This window comes from Capricornis sumatraensis, chromosome 20 (genome assembly GCF_032405125.1).
Source record: "Capricornis sumatraensis isolate serow.1 chromosome 20, serow.2, whole genome shotgun sequence".
Taxonomy (NCBI): domain Eukaryota; kingdom Metazoa; phylum Chordata; class Mammalia; order Artiodactyla; family Bovidae; genus Capricornis; species Capricornis sumatraensis.
Genome location: NC_091088.1, coordinates 48,868,351 through 48,881,773, shown reverse-complemented (window position 1 = coordinate 48,881,773; position 13,423 = coordinate 48,868,351). Strand labels below are relative to the sequence as shown.

The 13,423-nt window shown below is 45.8% G+C and overlaps 1 protein-coding gene across 1 annotated transcript in view; it reads left to right on the top strand.

The window, feature by feature from the left end:
- Window positions 1-6,628, top strand: part of CEP89 (centrosomal protein 89) — a 78,208-nt gene extending 71,580 nt beyond the window's left edge. The window contains exons 18-19 of the mRNA XM_068993045.1: window positions 1,107-1,276; window positions 6,451-6,628. Of these exons, the coding sequence (XP_068849146.1) occupies window positions 1,107-1,276; window positions 6,451-6,628 (348 nt within the window). The remainder of the gene's footprint in view (window positions 1-1,106; window positions 1,277-6,450) is intronic.
- Window positions 6,629-13,423: the final 6,795 nt, after the last annotated feature.

The window sequence follows — 13,423 nt, the reverse complement described above, 5'->3', positions numbered from 1 at the left end:
TCACAAAAATTGATTATAGATTGGCTACCAAAAAATAAAGTTTCGGTAAGCTTCCAAAGTAGAAATAAGATAGATATCTGTTGACCAAAAAAAATGAATACCAGAAATTAATAAATAAAATGAGACTGAAAAATATTCTTTCACCTGGACATGTAAAAACTGCAGTAAATGAATGACTCTTGGGTGAGCGAAGATGTATAAATTGAATGTCATAATTTCTCTTTTTTTAATTTTGTTATTGGTGTGTAGTTGATTTACAGTGTTGTGTTAGTTTCAGGCATATACCAAAGTGAGTCAGTTATATATACATATACACACACACATATACCCCCTCTTTTTTAGCTTCTTTTCCCATATCGGTCATTACTGAGTATTAAATAGAGTTCCCTGTGCTATATACAGTAGGTTCTCTTTTTTTTAAGCTACTTTTTAATTGAAGGATAATTGCTTTACAGAATTTGTTTTCTGCCAGATTTCAACATGAATCAGCCACAGGTGTACATATGTCCCCTCCCTCTTGAACCTCCCTCCCAGCTCCCTCCCCACCCCACCCTTCTAGATTGTCGCAGAGCCCCTGTTTGAGTTTCCTGAGTCATTCTATAGTAGGTTCTTGGATGTCATAATTTCTAATGAGAACTGAATATTTTGTGACTCTAACTACAAAATTAAATCTTTGTAGTTGAACTACAAAGTTAAAATCTATGTGACAGCAGTTTTGGAAATGCTCAGTGGAAAATCTATTAACCTTAAATGCTAAACAATAAATATGTAAGAAGGAAAATAAGTGAATCAGGCTTTTATCTCAGTCGTCTGTTTTCCAATAGAGTGTGACATTCCTTGCCAAGTCTTTCAGTTTTAATTTTTATTTGTAGCATGTAAAAAACTAGGCAAGGTACAAGTCAGAAATTCTTTTTAATATGCTTGAAATTCTTTTATTCCTTTGTGATGACTTTTGTGATCCAGCTTGCCCTCCCAGATGAGACCTGTCCCGGGGTTACTCAGCTCAGGGGCTCTGAGAGGCCCAGGAGTGGGGAAGGAGCGCATCACAAGGCCAGCCGCCTGGGCCCCAGGCAGCGTCACCTCACTGAGTCCCTCCTCGTCCCCAGGGGTACAAGAAGCAGATGGCACTGAAGCTGGACGACATGAACCATCATCTGACAGAGCAGCAGGAGGACTTTGCTAGCAAGACAGCTCAGTACCAGCAGGAGATGAGGCACCTCCATCGGATGCTCCTGGACAAGCAGGATGTCCTGGACAAGGCACTGCAGCAGAAAAGGTCTGGCCGCCCCCGCCCCCCAGTGATGTTTGTGATTTTTGAATGTTTGGTAAGATTTTCCAGTAACATGCTCTGGACCCGTTTTTTGTTCATTTGATTGCTCATTTTTGTTTTTACGTTTTAGTTTTATCTGATTTTAATGTTGGTCTTGATTTTTTTAATATTTTTTTATTTTTGGCTGCACTGGGTCTTGGTTGCAGTGTGTGGGCTTCTCGCCCTTGTTATGGAGCATAGGCTTTAGGGCTCAGGAGCTGTGGCACACAGGCCTAGCTGCCTTGCAGCAGGTAGAATCTTTCCAGACACCAGGGATCAAACCTGTGTGTCTCCTTCGCTGACAGGTGGACTCTTCACCACTGAAACACTAGGGAAATCCTGACCTTGTGTTTTATTTGCTCCTCCATTCTCTCTTTTCTTAAATTTCTTTTAAAAGATTTCCCCTAGTAATTGACATATAACCTTGTATAAGTTTAAGGTATACAGTGTGATGGTTTGATATACATATATATTGTAAGATGATTATCATAATAAGGTTAACATAGCCTTCACTTCACATAATTACCATTTTTTGTGGTGGTGGTGGTGAGAACATTGAAGATCTACTCTCTTGGCAACTTTCAGATATGCAGAACTGTTAACTGTAGTCTCCATGCTGTACGTTAGATCCCAGGTCTTCATTTTCTTCTATCCCTGCCTTAAAAATTCTTGCTGTTTGAATACTGGACTTCCTAAATCAATCCAGTCCTCTCATTGGCCTCCCCCTCTCCCCCTCTTTTCCATCTCTTCAATATTTTTATTTTATTCCATCTTCTTGGGAGACTTTAAATTTTTTCGATTAAATATTTTATTTCTGCTGTTACATTCTCATTTCTGAGAACCGTAAAGTTTCAGATTCTTCCTTTTTTGTAAGATCACAGTCAGAAGACTGTGGGTATATCATGTTCGCTGTGGCTCCCCATGTGACAGAGACGGTATTGCCAGTGTGTTGAAACCCAACCCTGGGAAATAGCGCACGTGTTGTGAAGGTGAGCATGGCGGTCCCCTCAAGTAGTCTGGGTCCACGTTTAAGTTGGCCTTTTCAGAATGGCTGTGTTGTCTTTGACAGACTGGAACATAAACTGATACACGGAGAGAAAGCATGACATTCAGACATGATTTTCTTCAAGTTATGATAGAATCTGTGTATTAGATAGATACCAAACAGAATGCAGACAGCTGTTTATTTTCTGTCAGCCAGATGCTTTTTAATGCCAGGCAGAGTAAACTGTTATCTAACAGGTTTTCTATAGTCATAGAAGTTCTTACCACCATGAACGGTCATTTTGTAAAAGTTGGAATGATACCAAGTTTCTTGCCAGACAAGTGGTTTAGAATTGCATTAATAAAATGGAACTTTGTTTTATACTTTTTCCCTTATTCTATTTTTTTGCCCTTTAGTGGTTCAAAAATTAGACATTTTGTTTTTATTCTTTTAGTGGTTTCCTTTGAAATTTATGGTTACTTAACATTAAAATATCTAAAATTAATCGGCGCCTCTACATTTCTACCACCAAATGCAAGATCTAACGCTCTAATCTAATCATTTTCCCACTCAGCGTATATGCTATTTTTGTCTATTGTCGTCACATGTAAGTACAGATATATGAAGGTGAAAAGAAAAGATCTATTTTACATCATCATTTTACCCCCAGAAACTGCATATTACTGGTTTTAATAGAGGTGTCTATTTTGATTCACCCACAGTGTATCAGTTTCTTTGCTTATTATTTTTTTCTTCCCATCTGAGACCCTGTTTCTCAGAGTATTTTTCTCCTTCCTAAAGTACATACTTCAGAAGTTTCTTTAGTGACAGTAAGCTTTCTTAGTTTTTGTTTATCTGACAGTGTCTGCATTTTGGCCACATCCTTATGAGCTGATGTTTGCTGGAAGCTGGATTCTACCTCAACAGTCTTTTCGCTCACCACATTTCACTGTCTCCTCTGTTTCATTATTACTGCCGAGAGGTCTTTTTTGTCATTTTTAAAACTAGATGATCCACCATATCTCTTGCCTCTTTTAAGATTTCCTCTTGACTCTTAACAGTCTGCAATCCACTCCAGTTCTATTGCCTGGAAAATCCCATGGGCGGAGGAGTCTGGTAGGCTACAGACTGTGGGGTCGCAAAGAGTCGGACACGACTGAGCGACTTCACGTCACTCCACTTACAGTCTGAAGCTCCACTGTGTTGAGTTTTTAGAATATTTATTTATTTATATGGCTGCACCGAGTCCTAGTTGTTGCATGAAGGATCTTTGATCTTCGTTGTGGCATGCAGGGTCTAGTTCCCTGACCAGGGACCAAACTTGGGTCCCCTGCATTAGGAACACAGGGTCTTAACCAATGGACCACCAGTGAAGTCCCCTCCATTGTGTTTAACTATGAGTTTGTTTTACTCAACTACTTGGTATAAGTTATTCTCTATATCTGTGATTTTGTGCCTTTCATTCCTTCTCGACATTTTTCAGTCATTATCTCTTGAAATAAGACTTTTCCCCTTATTGCGTCTAGATTTCCTTCTGGAACTCAGATTAAATGTATGTTATACCTCCTCACTGAATCTTCCATGTGTCTTATCTCTTACGTTTTCTGTCTCCGGGGATTTTGGGGTGGGGTCTACACTCTGCATAATTCTCCTCAATATTTCTATTTACTAGTTTTTTCTTCAGTTTTGTTCATTTGTGTGTTTAACCCAGACATTGAGATGTTTTATTTCAACAACTGTGTATTTCAATTTCAGAAGTCCTATTTGGTTCCTTTGAAAATCTCCCTAGTGATTTTTAAAATAAATTCTTGATCTTTGCTTATCTTTAGTGCATCTTTTATTTCCTTTAACATTTTATTCATAGTTATTTTATATTCTGTGCCAGCTTCTTTATCTGGAACTTGGGGGTCTTGTTGACTCTTGCCCTATGTGGCTTATTTCGTTCTATGTACTGTAGTTTTTTTTACCATGAACCCATGAATGGTTGAATTTTCTCTGTGGAGTCCTGGGGGTCTGGCTTGAGGACGTTTTTCTCCAGAAAAGGTTTGCATTGCTTCTCTTGGTGCCAGAGAGTACTTTCAAACCTATGCTGCTGCTGCTGCTAAGTCGCTTGTGTAGTCACTTTAATTTTATTATTAACTTAAAAAAAAAATCTACTGTAGTGCTTTTTTTTTTTTTAATACAAAAAGATTTTAAAAATATTCACAGGGAATTCCCTGGCGGTCTAACGGTCAGGACTTCGTGCATTCACTGTGGCTTCAGTCCCTAGTTGCGGAACTAAGATCCTGCAAGCCGTGCGGCTCAGCAAAAAAAAAAAAAAATTCTCAATGCCATTATTACATTTATAATTAATATTTAACTTTTTTAACATATATTTTTCTGTTTGCTCAATATTCCACTTCATTAATTCTGCCTCTGGTTGTGTCTAATGTACTTTTAACTCTTCCATTGAGTTTTTTCCCTGATTGCCTCAAAGATGCCTTTTTACTTTTGGTTCACTCCAGTCAGGGCCTGGGGATGCTTTACAGTGGGGAACAATGTAGATTCAATGTAGATTTGTTCATTTGAGAACAAATCAGTAACTATAGCCCCCAAGGAGCCTCTCAGAGCAGCTTTCTTTTGAAGACTGGCAGATTTTTCCACCCAGCCCTCCTGCCTTTGAGGGTTCTTCACCTATATCCACTTAGCTGCGTAATTCTGGGATACACAGTTGAGTGTCACTAGGAAGAAGAGGAGAGAAACGTGGCTGTGAGTCAGCCCTGGGATTTTCTGTTGCACCCAGTTTGCATGGGCCCAAGACTAGTCTCCTTTCTTTGGAAGTCTGGGTTTCTTTAGAGCATGGGCTTTTGTCCTCAAAGCAATACCAGCATTTTGTTGGCCTGCCTCTGCTTCAGTTTAGTCTTCATATTTTTTTTCTGCCCTTATAAATTTCCTTCTGACTTTGTTTTGAGTTTAGCTGTAAATTATCATGATGTTGCAAACATTTGGGTGTTTTGTCTGAAAACAGAAGCCTGGGGATTTTTATACATAGTTTAATTAAATAGTACCCAACACTCAGCATCATAGACTTTGGAAGGAAGCAACAGTTCACAAGAAAAATGACATTGAATGAGTGGGCATGTCACTGGCCTCCCTGAATCTTGGTCCCCTCCTCTTTTATTTATTTTTTGTTTGTTTGTTGTTTGGCTATGCATGTGAGATCTTAGTTCCCCAACCAGGAGTCAAACCCAAGCCCCCTGCACTGGAAGTTGTTGTCCTCCTCTCTAGACAACAGTTCTAAGTCCATCCGGTAACCCAGTTTCTAGCATTTTGCATAACCAACTGGCAGTGTCCGTGAAGGAGCCGCCTCCCCAGCTGTGCTGTCCTGCCCAAGGCCTGCTCCTCCTCCAAGGCTGAGGCTTGCTTTTCCCTCCCCATGGGGCTCTCGTGAGGTAGTGGCTGCTGTCTGGTCTGCCCCCTCGGTGGGCCCTCTGAGGACATGCGTGCCCTGTCTGCCCTGATTCCTCAGTTCCCCACGCGGGGCCTGTCACAAGAGCCCTGGCTCAGGATTTTCCTTTTTCAGCGGCCCTGGATCCCTCTGGACACTCGCCCTCCTGGCGTGTAATCTGGGCCGGTCTTCACTGTGTCCTGGGCTGTGATCCCCACTCCCCATAGTCCCCTCCTTGCCCCCTGCCTCACTCTCCGTCTGGGCCCATCAGTGGCTCTGTGGATGGAGGCATGGCAGGCACCTGAGTGTTGGCCGGGTCACAGTGGGGACAGGCAGAGGGGACATAAAAGAGGCCTGCAAGGTCCACAGCCAGGACACTGTGCTGTGGGTCCGCCACTGTAGTTGTTACATGGTACTGTTGTACCTTAACGCCACAGAGAACAGAGGGTGTGTGCAGTGGTGCCAAAATAAAGGAGAGGTGAAACAGAAGAGAGCTCAGCCGTCATTTTCAGCCTGCGCCTTTGTGTTGTGTTTGGTTTGCAGGGCACTCCCGGTTTCTTTCAACACTGGGAGTCTCTGCTTCAGAACCCACAGACAATGGGCTCTGTTCTCTGACGTAATCATTCTTCCGTTTGGGTCCTTGTGACTTTACGATTCTTGTGGGCTCTGTAAGTATTTATTAAATTGTGTTATTTTAAACATTTTCTTTGTATTACTTATTTCTCTCAGAGAAGTGGAAGGCGAGCTGGAAGTTGTGTGGGAGTCCACGTCCAAGGAAAACCGGAGGATCCGAGAACTTCTCCAGGCCACGCTGGAGAGGACAGACCCCTGGGAGAACACCAGAGCTTCCGAGGACCGCTGCCTGGATGTTATCTCTCAGCAAGACGTGCTGGATGCTGTGACATGAAGCCACTGCCTACCACCCTCCAGGGCCTGCGGGAGCCCCCGGGCAAGGGCCCCTGGGGGAGGGCTCCGCCTTACCCAGGACAGGGAGGGGTGGAGGGAGGGCAGATCCCACCCACCCCCGCAGGTCTCTTGAGAAGAAATAAATGGTCTCAGAAATTTAACCCAGGTTTTTACATTTTTCTCTATTTTAAAAATGTGCTGCTGAGCTATATTTAGCCAGTACACACCCTCTGACCATATTGCCACTGAGCTGGACTCCACTGCCCCGCTGAGACCCACTGCTCAGGCTCACAGGTGACCTGGCAAAGCTGGCTGGCCTCCAGGGGAAGGGCAGGCAGGCCCAGCGCTCAGCCTGCCCTCGATGAGTCAGTTTAATTGGCTGAGCCTTGGATGGAAGCAGCAGCAATGAGACCTGTGCATTCACGCTGGGTGGTATTTTATTATTTGGTAAAAACAGGGGCTGGTCTGCATGCCCCATGAAGTTGTACAAACTCTGTGCTGCCCTCTCCCCACCAGTCCTCTATCCTCCTGGGAAGGTCATTTTCCTGGGGCCATGTCGCCTCCCTCCTCGTTTGAGAGCCTTGACTTTGGGCACGATGGGGGCGGGGGCGTCCCTGCCCCACTGTCACCTCCGAGAAGGGCGCGGGGCCGTGCTCCTGCCCTGTGCCGCCTCCTCAGGGAGATCACCCCGGCCTCTCGGACCGTTCCCAGGACGTCCTGGCGGTAGTGCCAGCCGTCTGGCGCTGCTGGTCCCCAGCACGCTGGCCAAAGGCTGCAGAAGGTCCTAAACAGTGTATGAGTGTAGAGTCCTGTCACATCCTTTTACTGAACCCCTCACAGCCAAGGCCTGTGTGGTTTCAGGTGGGGAGACAGACACCCCAGCCCCTGCAGTTGCCCCCGGTCCTGTATGAATTGCACCTGTGCTCTTTGGTTGCTCAGTGGGAAGTTGAAATAGAAAATCTTTGTTATTTTACACTTAAAAAAATATTTTTTAATTGGAGGATAATTGCTTGACAGTGTTGTATTGGTTTCTGCTGTACAACGACAAGAAACAGCCATAATTATATACATACATACATATGTGTGTATATATATCCCCTCTCTCTCGAGCCTCCCGCCCCCTCCCATCCCAGCCCTCTAGATCATCGCAGAGCACGAGGCTGAGCCCCTGGTGCTCCACAGCAGCTTCCCGCTAGCTATCTGTCTTACACATGGTACTGTATGTATATCAGAGCTACTCTCTCAATTCATTCCACCCTCTTCTTCCCCGACTGTGTCCACAAGCCTATTCTCTGTGTCTGCCTCTCCATTCCTTCCCTGCAAATAAGCTCATCAATGTGATTTTTCTAGATTCCATATATATGCATTAACATACAATATTTGTTTTTCTTTTTCTGACTTCACTCTGTATAACAGGCTCTATCCTCTCATGTACCCCAGCATTCATAGCAGCACTGTTTAGCCAGGACATGGAAGCAAACTAGCTGTCCATCGACAGATGAATGGATAAAGCTGTGGTACATATAGACAGTGGAACATTACTTAACCGCAAAAAAAGAATGAATTTGAGTCAGTTGTAGTGAGGTTCTTTTACATTTTATTAAACTTGTTCAACAGTGTAAAAAAGTTATAATTTATTTTCATTTTATAGGTGATAGAAAGACTCACCAGGATATAAAACTATGTATCATCTCCTAGGAGATGACCTAGCGCATAACTTTGCTATTATTTACAGGGGATTTGTACCAACCATCCAATAATCAATCTGTAGATAGGCTGACAGGCAGCAGCAGCCCCAAGAGCCTCCAGATCAGTGCTGAGGTGGATTGTCTGTGGGACAACGCTGTTGTCCTGTCGCCTAGAGGACCATGTTTATATCCCTGTCTTCTTCCTGCCTTCAGGGAGAACATTTTATTCCCTAAATGAGTATTTTTATATTTTTTATATTTTTATATTTCTGCTTTATCACATGTTACAAATACACTTCGCAAGTTCAGTGACCTCTGGATCTCATCAGTGTCCAGCAGAGGGGGCGCTCGGGCTCTGCCAGCCTCCCACTGGGTGCCGTAGCAAATGGGCAGGGTGAGTTCGGAGTCTGGGATGCAAAGGAGGGTGCGAAGCAGGCAAGGTAGTGAAAGACAATGCAGCTGAGAGGCAGAGAGCCCAGGCTTGAGCTGGAACACCCCAGCCTTGCAGGACGGACGGGGTCTCAGGAGCTGCAGAGGGGCAGATGGGCTGGGGTTGGAGCTTGGGGTGGCCAGTGAGGACTCAGCAGGAACTGGTCCCATTCTCTTGGCCTGCTGAGTCTTTATGGGGTGCTAGAAAGGTCCTGATCAGGTTGAAAGTAACCCACGGCAAACAGAAACCATGACCCAGGGACCCAAGTGAGCCCTGCCACCTTTGGCACTGTTTTCAAGCAGCCCTGGGGAAGTCAGGACTGAGTGCAGAGGGGGCCGGGTGCAAGTGTGGGTGTGGCTGTGCGTTTGGTGTGACAGCAGGGGGGGACGGGGGTGCTGTCCTTTTTCCCAGTTGCTCCTGTGCACAGGGGCAATGGGACCAAAAGTCTCTGTCCTCAGCCACTGAGAAGAATGGGAAAGACCCACTCTTTTCCAGCAGCTTACAGCTTTGTAGACCAGTGCATCATCTAAGGAGAGGGGGAGATTCTGGGTTTTTTAAATTTTGATGTAAATATATTTATTCAGCAAATATGCTGTGGGTACTTAGCTATGTGCACTCTTTGTTGAGAACAGTAGCAGAGACAAAGGCAGATGTCTTTACAGAGCATGCTCCGCGCTCGGAAGAAAAGCTCCAGGACAGAGCCCAGAGCCACAGGCTTCCAGACCAGCAGGGGCTCAGACCATCACAGGAAAACCGATGTTGTGTGTTGGAGCCCATGGGTATGTGAACCTGCCTTTTCAAATGTAATGAAATTACTTTTTATGAAATCTAGATACAGGCCAAGTATTTCTGATGAAAATCTAGTACCTGAATTGAGATATTCTATTATACAACCATAAAATATACACAGCATTTTGAAGTCTTGCTATGAAAAAAATTGTAAAATTATCTAATTTTTCTATTGGTTTTATGTCAATATAATATTTTGTATGTATTGGGTTAAATAAAATTTTACTAAAATTGACTTCACCTGGAATTTTTTTTTTTTTTTTTTTAATTTTTACTTACTTTTATTTTCCGCTGGGCTGGGTCTTGGTTGCAGTGTGCAGGCTTCTCTTTGTGGTGATCTCTCCCCGTTGCAGAGCATGGGCTTAGTTGCTCTGAAGCATACGGAATCTTCCCGGACCAGGGATCGAATCTGTGTCCCCTGCATTGGGAGGCTGCTTCTCAACCACTGGACCACCAGGGAAGTCCTTGTTTGGGTTTTTGTTTGTTTTACTTTTTAAAAAGCATGACCCCTGGAAAATTGTAAATCCCATTATATTTCCCTTGGACAGTGCTGTCTAGATGTTAATGTGAGAAGCAAAGCTAAGCTAGAAGATAATTTGCGACTTCAGGTCAGAGAGAGGAAAGGGAGAGGAGAGAGGGGGGGAGGAAAGGGAAGAGCGGGGGTGAGCCTCAGGCCAGCCCCCCAGGGCTCCTAGGCTCCCGGGGAACTGTCCGGGACAGACCCGCTTGTCCCCCTCCAGCAGGATGACTGTCACCTCCTTGACTCCTCAAGCAGCTGGGCTTAGTGGGTCACCTCCATCCGGGAAGACTTTGTCCCCTCCCAGATACGCTAGACTGGAAGTTCAGGTCGCTCTGGGCAACCTTTCTGTCTCTCCAAGGCTTTGCCATCAGCAGTAAAGACTCCTCAGGTGTCTTCCATCCGAACAGGAAACTCCTCCTGGACCCCACGTTCTCCCGTCTCGTGGACAGGGCTGCCCTGACGCTCTGCCCCACTCCAGCACAGGCACTGTCTCGGCTGCTGGAGCCCCCCATCCGGCCCCACACGCCCTGGCAGCTCCCGGCGGGCACTACCACCGTCTGTGGCCTCAGGGACGCTGTGCTCGCCCTTAGGTGCTGGAGCCTTGGAACTGTCTGCTCTCGCCCCATGCTCCCCTTGGCTGCATCTGCACGAGAGTCACACACCCAGGGTTCCCTTCACAGCCCCGGTGAGCTTCAGTCCTGGGAACCCAAGGCGACTTTTGTGTCTCTTTCTCTCCCTCTCTCACACCTGTTCTTGCTCTCTCTGTCCCGCATGGAGCCCCCCACTGTGCCTTTTTCTTCCACTTCCCTCGCACAACTAGGTTTCTTTCTCACCTCAGATCTCCACGCCGTTTTAGGAAAGCGTTTCCTGGGTAACATTCCTACGCTGCGACCCTTCCGCTATCAACCCCAGTGCTGCCCGTGTCAGAACTGTCGGATGGTACCCACTTCTATCTTAGCTATAAGACAGACAGGGCAAAGGATTTTGGGTTTTTCTGCTGTCTAGTCTCCCACCTTACTAAATGCCCAGAAATTTACCATGAAGATTTTCCCACTTGGCCCTCGAGCCCTGAACCCCATGCCATCTTCTGATCGTCCAACTCCAGTTTCTGCAAGTGTTCTCTTTGCATCTATCAGAACCCACCCCTCCCTTACTCCAGGCCTTGGCAACCTCCATACTGCTATGGACAGCCTATTGGGCTGGCCACCCCCAAAGGCCCAAATTATGAACCTCATAGATGCTCAGTCTCAAGGAATACACCCCAGCGTAGGGAGACTTATCACAGGACATAAGCTCTATAAACAGAGTGTGTGTGTGCATGTGTGTGCATGCACAATCGTGACTCTGTGACCCATGGACTGTAGCCTGCCAGGTTCCTCTGTCCTTGGGATTTTCCAGGCAAGGGATTCCTTCCTAAGCCAAGCCCTGGCAACCAGTCTATACAGGCTTGAAAGTCCTTCTCAAAGCGGTGCTGGGTTGGGCACCTTGCGCAGGGTATCAAGGGGGCCAGAGAAATGTCTGACCGTGATTCGATGGGGGAGCAGAGGACGCTCACAACCCCATCAAGCAATAAGATCAAAGAGAACCCCAGGATGCTCTGAGCCCCTTCCGGCGCCTCCTAAAGGTATCTAGGAGGTTGGATTACACTTCTAGGAGCACTCTGTTCTTGGTTGCAGGTTACTCGACATGGGAGGGTCCCCTTCAAAGCCAGAAGAAACACTCCTCGAATGTATCCTTAGGAACTGGAACTTTTTTAAGACAGGAGGGCTAAGAAAGGAGAAACTTAAATCTTACCATAGCAGTGCCTGACCTTTGTATTACCTGGGAAATGGAGAAAAATGGCCTGCAAATGGGTCCCTAAATTATAATAATATCTCACAATTAGATCTTTACTATTGCAAAATGGGAAATGGACTGAGGTTCCCTATGTTCAAGCTTCCGGTTTGTTTCTTTACCAGAATCCTGCCCTATATGGCTCTTACCGTTAAAAGCCTGGGGAATCAGAAAACTTTCCTGACATTTTAGATGATTCCCATTCTGTCAGGATGCTAACCCAGCCCCTCCCACTCCTAACAGGGTCTCTGCTTCTCAGAGCCACATGATTCTCCAGAGCCAACAACTTCTCCTGGTCCTTCTGACCAATCCCCAACTCTGCCTCCCTATGTTCCCCTATATCCCACAATCTGATAGCCCAGATTCGAGAGAATAGTCCTGCAGGGTGACCCATGGTGGGACTTCTTATCCCCAAGGAGTGGAAAAATCATGCCCTGTTAGGGAAGTGGCAAATGGTGGAGGAACCATCAGAGTATGCATGTGCTGTTCTCTTTAACTGACTTAGCCAATGCAAGCAGAAAGTGGGCCTATTTTCTGAAGACCCCAGTAAGTTTGTTGAAGGGTTTCATTACCTAGCCCTGATCTATGACTTAACTTAGAAACATGTCCAAGTAGTTCTATCCACCTGCTGTACTCCTGGGGAAAAACAGAATCTGGACAACAGCCCAGGGGCATGCTGACCAGCTTGCCAGAGAGCAGCCCTAACATCATGCTATGTATGGTGACGCAGTCCCAAATCAGGAACCCCCAGATTATAATTCCCAGGTGGGAACAACAGCCAGGAAACACGATCCAACGTGTCTCATGAGAAAATGTGTCTAAACACCAGTCATTATTGAAAGGGTTAAAGAGGTAAGCCAATAAGAGAAAGAAAACCCAGCCATCTTTCACAGGCAGCTAGCAGAGGTATTTAGAAAGCATACCGACATAAATCCCTCCACTTCTGGTCAGTCCCTGCAGGAACAATGCTTTATCATCTAGTCCACCTCAATATTAGGCAAAAACCCCCAAAGTTACAATTTGGCCCACAAACCCCCATGCCCCAGCTCCTAGAGGTGACTTTTGGGGTATTTAACAATTGAGATCAGGCTGAGGAGGAAGCAAAAGGACTCAGTGTGAGAAAAGACAGGCTAGGGCTTACGTAAACCTGAGAGCCACAGCAGTCAGCCATGCCTTTGCAACCTCAGAACAGCCCAAGGGGGCGAAGAAAGTCGACTATCTGTCTGGAGGTAAAATCAACAAGTGAAAGTGAAAGTTGCTCAGTTGTGTTTGACTCTTTGTAACCCCATGGACTGAAATCTCCAGGCCAGAATACTGGAGTGGGTAGCCTTTCCCTTCTCCAGGGGATCTTCCCAACCCAGGGATCCAACCCAGGTCTCCTGAGTTGCAGGCAGATTCTTAACCAGCGGAGCCACAGGGGACAAGGGGAAGGCTAAAAATGCAAGTCAACTGGCTACTGGGTCTGAGATTGCCAGAAAGGGCCCCCCTGGCAATGCCCAGCCTGTAAACAGAGGGGAACTCCCCAAGGGAGAGGGG